The 17825-nt window shown below is 45.8% G+C and overlaps 1 protein-coding gene across 4 annotated transcripts in view; it reads left to right on the top strand.

Annotated features, from left to right (window-relative positions):
- The window catches only part of HDAC7 (histone deacetylase 7), a 686142-nt gene that overhangs the window by 461982 nt on the left and 206335 nt on the right, over window positions 1-17825 (top strand). For all 4 annotated transcript variants that reach the window (XM_086964199.1, XM_086964189.1, XM_086964206.1 and 1 more), the window contains one exon: window positions 12781-13026. In XM_086964199.1, coding sequence (XP_086820325.1) covers window positions 12781-13026 — 246 coding nt within the window. The remainder of the gene's footprint in view (window positions 1-12780; window positions 13027-17825) is intronic.

Raw genomic sequence — 17825 nt, 5'->3', positions numbered from 1 at the left:
TTACAAGCTGCTTATGTGGGTGGCACAACCAGTGCTGCAGGCCCACCAGCAGCATTTTATTTACAAGCCCTGGACACACATGGTGCACTGTACTAGGAGCTGACAGGTACATCAAATAACCCAATCATGGAATAACCAATTAGTACATCAATGTAACATAGGGAGCACTTGCACTGTGGCACTGATTAGCAGTGGCACAGTGCCCAAAGCATAAAACCAGCCAAAAACATATTAAAAAGAGGAGGCAATCCTTAAAAATAGAAGGGAGACTGACACCAATGATGACAGGTCTAACAGCACTGACCTGTAGTTTTTATAATTTGTAACAAGTGAAAAGTTGGTCAGTGTGTAGCATGTTTAGGACTGCTTAGCCCTTGCATATTACACAGCATATCTCTAGCAGTGTATTGTTTGCGTTTTAGAGAGAGTGTACTGGTTTGAAGTTGTTTAGAACATCTAATGTGTGCTTTTGGTAGTGCAACATCTTGCATTCTAGGATGGATGGATACAGACATAGTCCAGCTGTGCTTTGTTTCATGATAGGAACCAGTCGTCTGTTTTTCATTGTTGGTCACATGAAAGGGAGGTGCTGGAAGAACTGAAGCTATAATGGGGGTGCTGTGAATGCCCAGTTATATTGTTGATGTCATTTGTGAACTTTAAAGAAACTGATCGCCTCAGCACCCTTTCGGGTCTGATCTCAAGAAATACCAAGTCCTTGGCACAGTCATGGTGATAGAAAACTTGCATTGTATTTGAAAGAATACTGATTACTTACACTATTCCAACTCACCCTCATGTAGAATGAGGTCCAGGTTTGTTATGCAGTGGTGCCTCTCATTTAACATGTTGACCAGAGACACAATGGCAATGTTTTTCTTTGTGGAGTAAGTGTGTAGGGATGGGATAACCCCTGAAGGATATACAGGCATGTACCCTCACCCTAATTGCCCACCTGCATGTGAAACCGGTATCCTGATTTTTATTATAGCCTAGCCAGGATGCCAATCTGGAGTATGTGCTGAGGCCTGGGCCTATCCATGGTGAAACCAAGGCCCAAAACCTGTTCTGTGACATAAGAGGGCCCGCCAAGCATAACCTTTGTAGCAACATGGGAATACTGTCCATCTGTAAGAGCATTGACAACCAATTGTGGTGGAATATTACCCATTTTTGAAGGGTACCTTTTTCCCCTTTCCCTAGATGTGCACTTTACATGTAAATCTTTATGCTGTAACCGCCCAAGCTTTGCACTGACATGTCATGTGTATGTGGAACATGCATTATCACAAGGGTGTGTTGTGACAAATGAGATTCATTTTGGATGGTCCCCGTTTTAACACGGACAGGACAAAGCGCATTATAGTCCACTGAAAGTTAAAGCATACTGCCTGCATCGTGTGACTGGAGGGTGGCGACTAGACACTAAAATGATGGTGGATGGAGACAGGGCTACCCTTAAAAATTATATGAGAATCTTTTAGCATGGGTCTGCTGATTACATTTTTTGAGCATAGCCATATGGTAGATGGTAGGGCAGAGAGGTGTATAAGCATATTCTGTTTTTAAAGCTGGGGATCTGTCTAGGCCGGGCTGGCCCTTTTATCTGTCACTGATTACCACACCAGGAAAGCTGATTACAGCCAAGTGCAGGGTCCTTACACTTCATTGGGCCTTTGCTTTAGATATTCCTTCTTGAAGCCAGCTTAATCACTACCTGCCATAAGAGCCAACGCTTGCATAAAGGCTTTGTGTGTACTACAGACAGAAAATGTTTCAAAGGGAACCACCACCGAACCAATCCTAAGACTATAGAGCATAGAAGCATGCGCAGAGAGAGAAGGCGAGTGCCTGGTCCTGCAGGAGGAAAGCCTGACCAGGTGGAGAAGGCCTGCTTGTTCCTCGTGTGAGGAATGGCAAGTAGAAGCCAGCATATGTCGGAGTGCACTGTCTACCCAATCAGAGACAGTTCCCCAAGTCTCCCTGTGTGGCTCATTTGGTGAACTACCTTTAACTTTATTTTTCAGTGTGTCGTCCTGCTTCTCTGCTGTGCTCAGAGCTTACTGCCTGCTGCCATTACAGGCTGTGTCTAGAAACATTGCTGTGGCAGCCAGTGACTTCCCATTGATTCCAGCGTGCTGTTCGCCATCTCCACCATGATCTGAGGGGCCTGCCTGCCACTGCCAATGAGCTGCGTGTTCAGATGTCAATTCTGCTGCAGCCAAGGAATTTTGAAAAGCCAGGAAGCTGCAATTGTCAAGGAGAAATGACCTCTTTATGTACTACCATCCCAACGCCATCTGAGAGGAAATAGTGCTTGATCATCCTGCTGACAGAGCAACTCTGCCTTGTGACTGCAAAGAATAATGGACAACCACCATAACCCTGAGCAGCATTTCACCAAGACTGCCCAGTGCAGTGTGTGCGGAATTGAGAGACTGTATCTGGTCCTAGAACTGTGTAGTTAAACCTGGATGGTGTGCCCATGGCCAGAATTGTGCTAAGAGTGGACTCGCACCTGATCTGATCCTTGCCCAAGATTCCCCAAAGTAAATATCCTGCCAAGATGGGTGGGGGGGTTACAGCTATAATGATGTAGAGCTGTACTAGTGCTGAGTTACCACCCCGATCAGAATCCCAGATGAGTGTAGGCAATATATGCACTGCTAACAGCCAACAGTGATTGGAAAAAACCTATTACTGACTCCCATTGCTGTGCGTAGTATTAAGTTGTGTTTTACTTCTCTTTTTACAAGGAAGGTAATGGGGGGGGGGGGCAGTATCTTATTGTGGTTGTTGGTAGATTGTTTAGTTCTTGCTCCCCACGTTGCCTCCCTGAGAAGCCTTTGACTTTACCCTCACTACGTGATCAAATGCAGAAAGAGCATACTTGGCCCAATTTGAAGAGCGATAGTAGGACGGAGCCCAGGTAACCAGTGATTAATGACCCCAACCACCACGGTGTGCCCCAGCAGCCCCTGTCTATCCAGTTGCCCTCAAATGAGTTCTAACAGTTTGTGTTATGTGACAGTCACTGGATACCATCCCAGAGGCACCAGTGCTCTTTACAAATGACCATGACTATAGTAGTCATAGTAACAATAATGTTAGGAAGCAAACCTTTACAATTTTAAAGCAGATTGCTATTTGTTTACACCTGGAATATGGGCTGGAAGGAACGGCAAGGGCAGGGCCCTACTTCCAGGAGCTTGCCAGCAGCGTCCAGTGATAGGTTACTCCTATCTATCTGCAGGAGAGAAACTCTTAAGCGAGGTCATAAAGGATCTCTAGGTTAGGGGGTAAATTCTGTGAGCTTCTTGTAGTGTCTTGTGAGTTGTAGATGATGGGACCTTTTATGTTAATGACGTAAACCTTAAAACAGTGACGTAAGTGCATGGGTGTGTGGATTGAATTCCTATGGTAGAATGCCCAGTTAATGGTAAAACACTGAGGAATAAAGATGTGTAATACCAAACTCCATGCGTGGCATGATCATTTACATGTACCGAGGCTGGGGAGGGAGCAACAACTGGTGACGAGATAGGGGATTATGTAAAACCCATGACCCAAAGAACCGAGAGCACTCTACCAGAGAGTTTGCCATGGTCCAGCAAACTGCTTGTATGTATCACAGCTGATTCAGTTGAAGTGAAAAATCAACAGTTGTCATTTGTGGAGTCAAAGCACCGATCCAGCCAGTTTAAGGCCTCTGAAGAAAGTGAAGGCCTTACAGAAAATGGTTGTTGTTGGCTAGAAACTTGCTGGTAAAGTCGAGACAAGCGATACTGTGTCACAGCATAACACAGGGCTATCATTCATACAGTACCACAATGCTAAAGGCAGCGACCACCAGGTACAGAGAAGCTTTAAAGACAGTGATAGCCGAGTACAATTTATTTGTATTTTTTACTTGTAAGGCGCACAGCTACCCTGGGGTTTCCCGGCGCCGCCTGACATGAAGAAAGAAGAGGGGAAAGAAAAAACTATTGATTAAACAGCCAAGTTTTTACTCTCTTTAGGAAGTTTTCATAAACTGTTTCAAATCGAAGTGACAACGGAAGGGAATTCCAAAGGGAGGGGCATAGGCAAGAAAAGGACTGACCACCCATTTGCGACAGTCTGATCCTAGAGGCCATGAATTTAGCCTGAGTGGAGGAGCGGAGCAGACGAGTGGGTAAGTAAGGGGAAGCTACGACATTCGGGTACTGTGGTGCTTTGTCAGTTTTGATCTTAAATATATAGCTCAGGGCTTTGAATTTAATTTGATTCACCACCCTGAGCCAGTAAAGGTCCCGAAGATATCCTGAGATGGAAGCCGATTTGGGGTCCTGGCAAAGTAATCTTGCGGCCGCATTTTGCACCACTTACAGTTTGCGTAGTGCATCCTTGTTGACTCCCACATACAGGATGTTGCCATAATCCAACCTCGAGGTGACCAGAGCCTGGACTACAGTTCTTTGAGTTGGACCGGGCAACATCCAAAGGATTTTTCTGAGCCATTTAAGGATAGTGAAGTATGTTGAGGCCACTTTCACAACCTGCTGCTTCATTGATAGATGTTCATCAATGATAAAGCCTAGGTATTTGACCTGATGTGTGGGCTGGGGTAGTGGACCCATTTCAGTGGGCCAATGTTGAGGACCTCAGAGAGTACAAGGAAGCGCTAAAGGCGGAAAACATTTCTAACACAAAGAAACACTAAAGGCAGTAGAAACCAGGTAAAATGCGAAAAGGTGAGAGTGGTGAAGACCCCGTGCAAAAAACAAAACCGCTACTCACTGCCAAAGAAGAAGCCGGCGATGCACAACCAGAGAGCAGGCCTAATAACCCAAATGTCAGTAAATGGCTAGTGTTAAAGGTGCCGGTGGGAAGCAGATGCTGCTGGAGCAGGCTCTGCTTTTGGCAGCAGAAAGTTACACAGGTTATGATGGTTCTGAATTCCTAAAACCATTGCCTTCCTTTAATTCTGCCAAAAAGCAGAATATTGGTGACAGATTACCTGCTTAAATTGAATCCTTTGATTTAATTGATGTGCTGAAATTAGCAAATGACAAAAAGATTCTTAAATGACTGAAGAATTTGGCGGGAAGGAGTAAAAGAAGTGATAACGAAAATACCACATGGTGATGAAGTGATGTACCGTCAAATAAAAGATGCAATAAATACCAAGTTCAATTCAATGCCATATGTTGACTTAGAAAGGTACATTTTCAATCAGGAAAGGCAAAAAGCTGATAAAATGATGGATGAGTTTGTATAAAGTCTTGGTTCGCTCATCAAGCCCTGCAAGTTCAATGAGTGCAACAATGAAGACGCCATGCATCTCAGAGTAATAGATATTTGTCTCTATGATTCCTTCAGATGATGAATCCTGAAAGAGATACTCAGTTTGCAGTGAGTATTCATGGCTGCTAGAGTGGAAGAATGAGCTGACATACAAGTTGCTAACATGGAGGATAGAACAGCCCAAAATGAATCAGCGCAAGTGTGAAATGTTAGCCAAAACACATGGAAAAAGGCCATAAAGTAATGTCTTTCAAGAAAAAGAAGTTGTGTTTTCGATGTGGATTTTCCTTTCCACATGAAGGGAAATGTCCCGCCATTGGACAGATATATAACGGCTGCAGGAAAGAGAACCATTTTGTAACAGTGTGCATACTGAGGGAAAGATCAAGTGCATTACGTCGAGAAAATAAAGTGAATGCCAGAAAGTACCAGTGAAGTTTCAACCACGCCCACCAGGTCAAGCAGGAACATCAGTGGAGGAAAGTAGAAACTGAACGATGTCAATTGTCATCAAATTCCTTGTCTAAAAATGTGTCATTGTTGAGCAACGGTTAAGAATATGGGTATTTGATGTTGGTGTCGACCACAGGACAACGTATACATTCAGGATTAGCTTCTTACTAGAAAAAGCCCAGTCAAAACGATATCGACAAGTGAAAGAGTGAAATTCATTTGAACACTGTCCCAAAACCACACTGAAGGAGAATGGGTGCTCCATACCTTTTATCCTAGACCGTGGCATGTCAATAAAGATTATGCCAGTGGAAATGTACAATGAACTGTCTCCAATGCCCTGTTTAACCCTGTTGAAAACCAAAGTGTAAACATGGGCTGCTTCAACGCCACTTCAAAGTCAAGATTAATTTATAGTAACTGTGAAGCTTACAAAGATGAAAGTACTAGCACCAATTCATGTCTTGCAAGGCACTTCATCTATCATGTTCTGCAAAGCACTTAATCTAGTGCATGTTTACTCCTTTTCAGCACTGCTGCTGACATGTAGCTGGTTCTGTAAACTACGTCAATGCCTATCATGAGATAGTGAATCAGTTTCCATCTTTGTTTCATGGACTAGGAAGACTGAAGACAAACAAGGCATCCCACTGAATTATGGAAACTCATTGTCACCCTTACACCCAACATCATCTTGCCCCAGGGACCTGGCTCAACCCCACATCCGCCCCAGAAATTGCCACACCGATCCCTGATGAATTTAATATCATTCATCAAAATGGCACCAACAAGCCGGGTGGAATAACAGCCATCATCTACAATAAGACCATACAGCGTACCACCACCTCTGACAACACCACCACCCCTATAGAACATCTCAGCTTCAAGCTCACACGGACGACAAACAACTATTATTAATATTATTATTAATTAAATTTATAATGTGCACTGCTACCCTAGACAGACTATCAGAGGCATTCTCGCATACTGACCCCCAGACCCGCACTCCAGCTTCTGCAACTCCATTGCTGACTTTCCTGCTCCCCTAACCTTAAAGTCCAAGGGCTACATTTTCCTCAGTGACCAAAATTCCCACATCGCCGACCCCAATGACAAAAACACTACACAACTTCTCAACAGTATGAGCAGCCTTGGATTGACCCAGATCATCCACGACCCTACACACACAGAAGGACATATGCTGAACCTAATTTGCACCTTCTGCAACCGCGTCAAATAGAGCTACGTCACAGAACTCACATGGACTCATCATTCCATCTTTCACTTCAGAATCCCAAAACCCCCCACCGGAGGTGGAACAAAATCACAAAAGACCAGCTGGGCGAACAACCTCAACACCTCCGACCCTGCTACCACCACCACCACCCTCGGACAGGGAGTGAAAAACTTCAACACCTGGATCAGCAGTTGTGCAGACAGCATCGCCCCCATCAACAGCAACATCCAGTAAAAATCCTCCAAAAATGCCATCTGGTACACCCAAGAGCCTAAAACAGCAAAATGAGCCTGCAAACAGTTAGAGAGGAGATGGCGCACAGGCAAGGACACCTCCAACAGGGTATTTTTCCAGACCTCCCACGATTTCTACCACCACCTGCTCAGAGCAACTAAGAGACACCCCTTGCCATACCCATCAAAACCAGCACCAACAACCCCAAGGAACTTTTCAACATTGTTCAGGAATTCTCCCAACTGCCTGCCAGGGAAAACAACATAACAACCTCACAGGAGCTGTGCGACAACCATGCCCACTTCTTCCATGACAAGACGACAACCATATACAGAAACTTGGAACTCCAACACACACGGACAGGCTTCTTCGACAGATATGTCACCGCCGTAACCGACTCGAACGACACACTGACCAACTGGAATATCCTCTACACCCAGGACACCACCTCCACCATGAAATCCATCCACTCTGTAACTCCCTCATCACATCTTTAACCCCATAGAGCTAAATAACTACCGCCCATCCTCGCTGCTCCCTTTTCCAGTGAACGTACTGGAAAAGATCATCAACAATCAACTCAGGACACACCTGTAGCCACATGACCCCTCCCAATCCAGCTTACCCAGCAATCACAGCAGCAAAACTGCCCTGATCTTAGCCACCCTTGACATCTTAACCCTCATGGACTGAGGAGAAACAGCAGCTTTGATCCTCTTCGACCTCTCAGCAGCCTTCGACACTGGATCCCATCACATTCTGATGATTAAAAGACTCCACTACTTCGGCATTCAAGGAGACACGCTCATATGGATCACTTTCTTCCTCACTGGAAGAACCCAGAGGATCCTCTTCCCACCTTTCATCTCTGAACTCAAGAAGATCACATGCGGTGTCCCCTATGGTTCATCCCTCAGCCCCACGCTCTTCAATGCATGTATGACTCAACTGTTGAACATCGTCAGATCCGACAGTCACAACATAGTGTTGTATGCAGATGACACCCAACTCATCCTGTCAGTCACCAACGACCCCACCATGCTCCAGAACTAGCTTTCACAGATGCATGACAAACTTCACCGACTGGATGAAGAACAACTGCTTGCAGCTGAACAAAGACAAAATGGAAGTAGTGATCTTTAGCAACAGCAACAACACATAGAACGACTCACAGATCAATACTGTCTTCTCTGGATGCTTCCTCACTCTGCGCATGCTACGTAAGATCTTCAAGTGGTTCTACACACGAAATCCACTGTGACCTAATTCCTTTATGGTTTAATCGCTGCACTCCTCTTATAGAGTCTATAGACCATAGAGAACACCGCAGCCAGACTCATCATCAGCCTTCCCTGGCGAATTGACATCACATATCACCTCAGGAAACTCCACTGGCTTCCCGAACAGAAGAAATGCCAATTCAAGCTGCTGACCTACACACACAAGTCTCTACATAACCAAGGACGTGCCTCCATAAATAACCACCTCAACTTCCACCAACAATCGAGAAGACTACGCTTCGCCTCTTCTTTCACTTACTCATACTCCCTGCAGCTACCGAAGCAGAAGTAGAGGACGCTCCTTCTCCCACATCTCAGCAAAGACCATGAAACAGGCTCCCAACGGACCTCCAGATCATCACCTAACTTCTGGAATTCTGAATGGCCCCCAAGGCCTATCTGTTTGAATAAGCCTTGGGGACCTGCAAGCGCCTGGCTTTATAAATCCTGATTGATAGATTGATTGAAGTGCAAATTCACATCAATGAGGACATCCGTCCTGTTGCTGAATGAGATTGTCGTATTGCGTTTCATTTACAAGAGTCTGTTGAGAAATAAATTGCAACACTAATAAAGCATGACATCATTGAGCATTCCACTGGTCCCACGTCATGTGCGTCACCCATAGTGGTAGTGCCGAAGAAGAATAGTGGCTTTGTTCATCTGCATTGATATGTGCCAAGCTAATAAGGGGATCGAAAGAGAGCGACATCCAAGTTTGCATATCAATTACATGATTCCGCAGCTTAATGGAGCCAAAGTCTTTTCCTGCCCTGGTTTGAAGAAAGGGTATCACCAACTCGACTGGGTGTAAATTGCAGGTATATTACTACTTTTTTGACTCATGTTTGTTTATTTAAATATAAAAGACTACATTTTGGATTGTCAGCAGCCAGTGAACTTTTTCAAGATGTCATTCATCGCAAAATATAGCCAGTCACAAATGCATTCAATTATAGTGATGACATGCTGTTTTTTGGGGCCACACAAAAGGAACAAGTTAAAGCTCTTACACAAGTGTGTTACATCTTTTCTGGTGGGGGAATGATTCCAGATCCAAATAAAGTACAAGTCTTGTCATCCACTTCTCCCCCACAAGATGTAACAATTCTGTGATCCTTCTTTGGTATGGCCTGTTCAATGTATATACTTGACTGTGTTGCTGTTAGTGCCCCATTGAGAGACTTAGGGAAACTAAATGGTCCATTTCGATGGTCAAATGAAGGAACAAAGCTTCAAGAAAATCAAGCATGCAATTAAGAACGCCACTGAAATGGAATACTTTGATCTGAAATTGCAGATAGAGGTTGTTGATGCAAGCCCATGGGGTTGGGTGCCCTGCTTGCCCAGCACACTGGACATCCCAATGCCCCAAGACACATTGTGGCTTATACTAGCTGGAGTTTGTCATTGACGGAACATGCCTATACACAATATGAAAAACAAAGCCTCGCTGTTGTGTGGGCTTGGGAGCATTTTCAGCAATCCAAAAGCCCCCTCCTGTGAGGTGGACGTTGCGACTGTAGCAACGTGATTATGCAATTGTGCATCGTCCAGGAAAAGATCAGAACCCTGCTGACTACTTGTTTTGTGTACCAATACCGTGTCCCGCCTCAACTTCTAAAACGGCTGATGTTTATGTTAGCTACATTGATAAAAATCCAGTACACCTACTACCATATCACTTGAACAAATTATTGCTGCCAGGAGCACTGACAGAGATTTGCAAATCGTCAAAGACATTATCCCACATCAATCTTAGAGAAAGCATACTCAACCTCTTCATGATGACCTTGAATATCAGAAATTCAGAAATGTGCAGAACAAAATTTCAGTTACTCAAGAAAATTTGCGAAGCTTGAGAATTGTCATACTCGAGAGTCTGAGACAACAAGTCATTGAACTGGCACATGAGGGACATCGTGGAGTTGTTGCTACTAAATGAGCCCTGTGGGACGGAGTGTGGTTCCTTCGTCTTGATGAAAGCGCTGTAAAGGAATTAAGGTTCTGTCATTTGTGCAACTGCTTGTCATCTAAAACAACCCTGCACCCATTAAACAAGTCTGATCTCCTAAAGCATGAATGGGAAAAGATTGCAGTTGATTTCTTTAGACACCTTGACAAAGGACATAATCTACTAGCCATTGTAGATCAATAATCCCAGTTTCCCCTTGTGGAAGATTTGTTTACTCATCAACTGCTCATGACAGTCAATGAGAGATTAGAAAGTATTATTGTAACATGGGGTGTTCCTTCGATTTTGAAATCTGACAATAGCCTGCCTTTCAATTGGCGAGAATTTAAAGATTTTCTCACTCTGCCTTTCAATAGGCGAGAATTTAATGATTTTCCTACTCATGTTAATGTCAAGCATCAGAAAAGCACACCTCTCTGGCCACAGGTGAATGGTGTTTTCAAGCAATTTATGAGCACCCTCAAGAAGACTTCAGCGGGTACGCTAAAAAGTTTTAACTAAAATCAGTTCTTCAGTCTACTATTTGTGCATACAGGTCGACTCCTCCTTTTATCACAGGTGATAGCCCTGCCACCTTAATGTTTGAGAGAGCCATAGGAACCAAATTACCACAATGAACCACTTTAAGATCTATTGATGTTGATATACTTTGCACCACTGACTTGTCTCACAAACATAAAATAAAGACCAATGTGCATAGACACCACTGTGCTCGGAACACTGTGTGGAAAAGAGGAGACCAAGTTATTGTCTGGCAGAAACAGAAAGGCAAGTCTGATGCTCCTTTTGATGCTGACCCATTGAGGTTTTGACTAGTAAAGAAAACATAGTGACTGCTCACCGTCCTTGAAAGTCCATTAAGCGAGATACTTAGGATTTCAAGTACCTGCTTCTACATTCGCCAACTCCAGATGCCGAAAGTCAGAATCTTGAGAGCCTGAATGACTGCACCAGTGTCTCTGTCACCAGTGCCAGTCAGGCACTTCTCCTGTATCTCCGCAGTCTCACATGTCAAGGTTTGGGCGACTGAATCAAGCATATGATGCATATATGTATAATTTGTACTTTTTATTTAACACAAGGGGAGATGTAGTGTCTTGTGAGTTGTAGATGAGGGGACTCTTTTGCTTCCCTACAGGCTCTGTGGATTAGTGACAGTAAGTGCGTGGGTATGGGGATAGAATTCATGAGGTAGATTGTTCCTTGACGGTTACATGCTGAGGAATAAAGACGTGTAATACGAAGCTTTTTGTGTGGCGTGATCTCTTACGTGTACTTGGGCTAGGGAGGACACTACAATTTTGCCGGCAGATGTGTTGACAATGAAACAGTATTCAGATATCTCCTCATAACTGTGGCCTTGATATATTTTCCCTGCATAATTCTATAGTTTGGGTCCATTTGTTGTAGATATAGTCCTAGAGAGAGAGAGAGATGCAGAACAACCATTGGATGAGTTATGATATTCCATTCCCACCTAGCTGCACCTTGTAGCATTGTCTACCGTGATTGTGTACGGCATGGAGCCAAAGAGGGTAATGGAGTAGTAAATTTGCTCTCAATTAACCTTCCCCCCCCCCCCCCCCCCCCCATTTGTTTTTATTGATGAACTTTAAACACATGTTCTATATTTCCTGAGCTGCCCAGATTTCATAGCTGGAAAGATCAGTTTAAAAACTCTGGAGATCTTTATCCATCCTGCTCATTCCCACTTGGTCTACTTCAGCAGAAACTGATTGCCCTTTCATCAGAACTGTTGCCTCAACATGTTGAAGGGGAGGCAGGAGGGACCATATCACTTTCAAATGCACCGTGAGGCTTTCTGTTAGATATCATATACCGTACATGCGTACACATCTTTTTAAATCCCTACAGACTTCAGGACAATCACAAGGTCTTGGGCTGATTAGCAGTGACTTAAATGTCAATACCAAAGGTCCCAGCAGGTGGCACAGGTAGGAAAGTAATCTCTGCACGTCATGTCAGGTTAGACATTGAAGCGGGAGTCACTTTAGAATACGCAGAGTAGTAGCAGTTCATGCAAGTTTTAGAACTTGCATGGTGTTTGCAGAAGATGTGTACCTTTCAGTTTCTTCAACATCTCTCTATGTAAGGACGTATTTTGGCAGGGTTGCACAGCATGGTTGATATTAATAGGTTTCTGGGCGATGCATTGCAAGACGTTGTGGAAATTGAACACATATCGAATTGAACTATTGACTAATGTATTGTTGAATGCTGTGTAGGTTCTAATGGTAGACCCTGAGGTTACAGCACGTCCGTCTGTCCCCTAACTGTGCTACTCGTTCCTGCAGCGTGTTCTGGAGAAGCCGCGCCTCCGCCAGATTCCTTCAGAGGACATGGATGCCGAAGAGGGCCTGCACCCTGACGACAGAGGGCAGGAAGCAGCCAGTGATCGAGGGGAGCACTGCAGAGGCCGAGCAGATCCCCTGCGAGGCGGGAGGCAGGACAGCACGAGGGACGGAGGCGGTAGCTCGAAGGATCAGGAGAGGAGCCAGCAGCGGCTATTGCAGCAGCACGAGGAGCTGATTCACCAGCAGGTGAGGGAGCAAAACTCCTGAGGCAATAACTCCTCTTCCTCTGATCCCAGGCTCAACAGTGTGTACCTTAGGCTGGTTCTGACAAGTATGGTCGAGTAATCACAAGAATTTTACAGTACATTATTTAATATGCAATTAAACACCTTCATGCCAACTGTACTCTCACATTTACTGCCGGTTAAATTTTAAAAAACGAATGAGTTGCACGCGTTCTTCTGAGCTCTCTGCGCTAAACTTCATTTTTAATTATTTAAATCCGGATGCAGCGAAAAACAACCCCCAAAAAGTTTTAAAAATGTAGTACCTCTAATTATTGTAATGCAACTACCTGTAATTTACAGGGCGAAAAAAACTACAAACCCCTTACTATCAAGCACGGCAAAAAGTACCCATTATTTTAGCTGTAATAGAGGTCGGTTTCCAATCGCATTAGAGCTATCGTTCCATGTGGCCGCTAGAGAGCAGCAAGTGAGCATGGTTCACTGGGAATCCTAACCAAGTGCTCCCTGATGGCAGTATTCTGCTTGAAAACCGCGAGTTCCGATTTTTAATACGATGATAATGAACGTGAAACGGGTATGTAACTTTAAAAGGATTTGGTCAATGGAATTGACACTGCACATTATATAGTCAGGCTCATACCTGGCCAAGTCTTCCTGTTCGCAGTAAATCAGGATCGCTATTGTCAGCCCAGTGGGTCTGGGACCGGCCCAGGACAGTTTTTTCTAAATGAGATAAATAGATTTAGAGCAAAAATAATTGGCACTCATTTACGACGTCAGTGATTACCTTGAACATCTGGCACAACATTAGTCACTTCTGTTTTGTAAACAGCAGGGGCCACAGTGACATACGAGTGCTTGGTACTTCCATGCCATGCATCGTGGGCGCTGTACAGCCTGAAGAGTGTTAAACTTGTTTCTAGTAATGATTCCTCGGCCGTCTGTTCGGCGTCTTCTGTATTACAGAGTGACGTCTTTATATCGGAAATATTCTTGTGTCCGAAGACTATGTATCCCACAGTGAAGTGGCAGTGCTTCCTCTACCAGCGGGGACGACGTGCTGCATACTGCGCAGTGACCTCTTTGTACCAGTTGTGCTGACAGTGTCGGTGCTCTGTGTGTCGGTGCTCTGCGTTGTATTGTGTAGAGTTAGAGACTCCTGGTTATATCTGGCAGTGCTTCCGATCCCAGCAGTGTCGGTGGTTTGTACAGTGTCCAGACTCCTGGTTATATCCATTGGTGCTTCCGATGCGAGCAGTTAGTATAGTGTCGAGGGCCCTGGTTATATCTGGCAGTGCTTCCGATCCCAGCAGTGTCGGTGGTTTGTATAGTGTCCAGGCTCCTGGTTATATCTGGCAGTGCTTCCGATCCCAGCAGTGTCGGTGGTTTGTATAGTATCCAGGCTCCTGGTTATATCTGGCAGTGCTTCCGATCCCAGCAGTGTCGGTGGTTTGTATAGTGTCCAGGCTCCTGGTTATATCTGGCAGTGCTTCCGATCCCAGCAGTGTCGGTGGTTTGTATAGTATCCAGGCTCCTGGTTATATCTGGCAGTGCTTCCGATCCCAGCAGTGTCGGTGGTTTGTATAGTGTCCAGGCTCCTGGTTATATCTGGCAGTGCTTCCGATCCCAGCAGTGTCGGTGGTTTGTATAGTGTCCAGGCTCCTGGTTATATCTGGCAGTGCTTCCGATCCCAGCAGTGTCAGTGGTTTGTATAGTGTCCAGGCTCCTGGTTATATTTGGCAGTGCTTCCGATCCCAGCAGTGTCGGTGGTTTGTATAGTGTCCAGGCTCCTGGTTATATCTGGCAGTGCTTCCGATCCCAGCAGTGTCGGTGGTTTGTATAGTGTCCAGGCTCCTGGTTATATCTGGCAGTGCTTCCGATCCCAGCAGTGTCGGTGGTTTGTACAGTGTCCAGACTCCTGGTTATATCCATTGGTGCTTCCGATGCGAGCAGTTAGTATAGTGTCGAGGGCCCTGGTTATATCTGGCAGTGCTTCCGATCCCAGCAGTGTCGGTGGTTTGTATAGTGTCCAGGCTCCTGGTTATATCTGGCAGTGCCTCAGATCCCAGCAGTGTCGGTGGTTTGTATAGTGTCCAGGCTCCTGGTTATATCTGGCAGTGCTTCCGATCCCAGCAGTGTCGGTGGTTTGTATAGTGTCCAGGCTCCTGGTCATATCTGGCAGTGCTTCTGATCCCAGCAGTGTCGGTGGTTTGTACAGTGTCCAGACTCCTGGTTATATCCATCGGTGCTTCCGATGCGAGCAGTTAGTATAGTGTCGAGGGCCCTGGTTATATCTGGCAGTGCTTCCGATCCCAGCAGTGTCGGTGGTTTGTATAGTGTCCAGGCTCCTGGTTATATCTGGCAGTGCTTCCGATCCCAGCAGTGTCGGTGGTTTGTATAGTGTCCAGGCTCCTGGTTATATCTGGCAGTGCTTCCGATCCCAGCAGTGTCGGTGGTTTGTATAGTGTCCAGGCTCCTGGTTATATCTGGCAGTGCTTCTGATCCCAGCAGTGTCGGTGGTTTGTATAGTATCCAGGCTCCTGGTTATATCTGGCAGTGCTTCCGATCCCAGCAGTGTCGGTGGTTTGTATAGTGTCCAGGCTCCTGGTTATATCTGGCAGTGCTTCCGATCCCAGCAGTGTCGGTGGTTTGTATAGTGTCCAGGCTCCTGGTTATATCTGGCAGTGCTTCTGGCACCAGTAGTGTTGGTGATTTGTATAGTGTCCAGGCTGCTGGTTATATCTGGCAGTGCTTCTGATCTCAGCAGTGTCGGTGGTTTGTATAGTGTCGAGGGCCCTGGTTATATCTGGCAGTGCTTCCGATCCCAGCAGTGTCAGTGGTTTGTATAGTGTCCAGGCTCCTGGTTATATCTGGCAGTGCTTCCGATCCCAGCAGTGTCGGTGGTTTGTATAGTGTCCAGGCTCCTGGTTATATCTGGCAGTGCTTCCGATCCCAGCAGTGTCGGTGGTTTGTATAGTGTCCAGGCTCCTGGTTATATCTGGCAGTGCTTCCGATCCCAGCAGTGTCGGTGGTTTGCATAGTGTCCAGGCTCCTGGTTATATCTGGCAGTGCTTCCGATCCCAGCAGTGTCGGTGGTTTGTATAGTGTCCAGGCTCCTGGTTATATCTGGCAGTGCTTCTGGCACCAGTAGTGTTGGTGATTTGTATAGTGTCCAGGCTCCTGGTTATATCTGGCAGTGCTTCCGATCCCAGCAGTGTCGGTGGTTTGTATAGTGTCCAGGCTTCTGGTTATGTCTGGCAGTGCTTCCGATCCCAGCAGTGTCGGTGGTTTGTATAGTGTCCAGGCTCCTGGTTATATCTGGCAGTGCTTCTGGCACCAGTAGTGTTGGTGATTTGTATAGTGTCCAGGCTCCTGGTTATATCTGGCAGTGCTTCCGATCCCAGCAGTGTCGGTGGTTTGTATAGTGTCCAGGCTCCTGGTTATATCTGGCAGTGCTTCTGGCACCAGTAGTGTTGGTGATTTGTATAGTGTCCAGGCTCCTGGTTATATCTGGCAGTGCTTCTGGCACCAGTAGTGTTGGTGATTTGTATAGTGTCCAGGCTCCTGGTTATATCTGGCAGTGCTTCCGATCCCAGCAGTGTCGGTGGTTTGTATAGTGTCCAGGCTCCTGGTTATATCTGGCAGTGCTTCTGGCACCAGTAGTGTTGGTGATTTGTATAGTGTCCAGGCTCCTGGTTATATCTGGCAGTGCTTCTGGCACCAGTAGTGTTGGTGATTTGTATAGTGTCCAGGCTCCTGGTTATATCTGGCAGTGCTTCTGGCACCAGTAGTGTTGGTGAGTTGTATAGTGTCCAGGCTCCTGGTTATATCTGGCAGTGCTTCTGGCACCAGTAGTGTTGGTGATTTGTATAGTGTCCAGGCTCCTGGTTATATCTGGCAGTGCTTCTGGCACCAGTTGTGTTGGTGAGTTGTATAGTGTCCAGGCTCCTGGTTATATCTGGCAGTGCTTCTGGCACCAGTAGTGTTGGTGATTTGTATAGTGTCCAGGCTCCTGGTTATATCTGGCAGTGCTTCTGGCACCAGTAGTGTTGGTGATTTGTATAGTGTCCAGGCTCCTGGTTATATCTGGCAGTGCTTCTGGCACCAGTAGTGTTGGTGATTTGTATAGTGTCCAGGCTCCTGGTTATATCTGGCAGTGCTTCTGGCACCAGTAGTGTTGGTGAGTTGTATAGTGTCCAGGCTTCTGGTTATATCTGGCAGTGCTTCTGGCACCAGTAGTGTTGGTGATTTGTATAGTGTCCAGACTCCTGGTTATATATGGCAGTGCTTCAGATGCCAGCAGTGTCAGCAGTTTGTATAGTGTCCAGACTCCTGGTTATATATGGCAGTGCTTCAGATGCCATCAGTGTCTGCGGTTTCTATAGTGTCCAGGCTCCTGGTTATATCTGTCAGTGCTTCCGGTGCCAGCAGTGTTGGCGGTTTGTATAGTGACCAGACTCCTGGTTATATCCATTGGTTCTTCCGATGCCAGAAGTGTCAGCAGTTTGTACAGTGTCCAGACTCCTGGTTATATCCATTGGTTCTTCCGATGCCAGAAGTGTCAGCAGTTTGTACAGTGTCCAGACTCCTGGTTATATCCATCGGTGCTTCCGATGCCAGCAGTTAGTATAGTGTCGAGGGCCCTGGTTATATCTGTCATAGCTTCAGGTGGCAGTAGTGTTGGTGATTTGTATAGTGTCCAGACTCCTCATTATATTGTCAGTGCTTCCGATGCCAGCAATGGCAGTGGTTTGTATAGTGTCCGGACTCCTGGTTAACTCTGGCAGTGCTTCTGAT

This window comes from Lissotriton vulgaris, chromosome 1_1 (assembly GCF_964263255.1).
Source record: "Lissotriton vulgaris chromosome 1_1, aLisVul1.2, whole genome shotgun sequence".
Taxonomy (NCBI): Eukaryota; Metazoa; Chordata; class Amphibia; order Caudata; family Salamandridae; genus Lissotriton; species Lissotriton vulgaris.
This window is presented reverse-complemented; position numbering and strand designations above follow the sequence as displayed.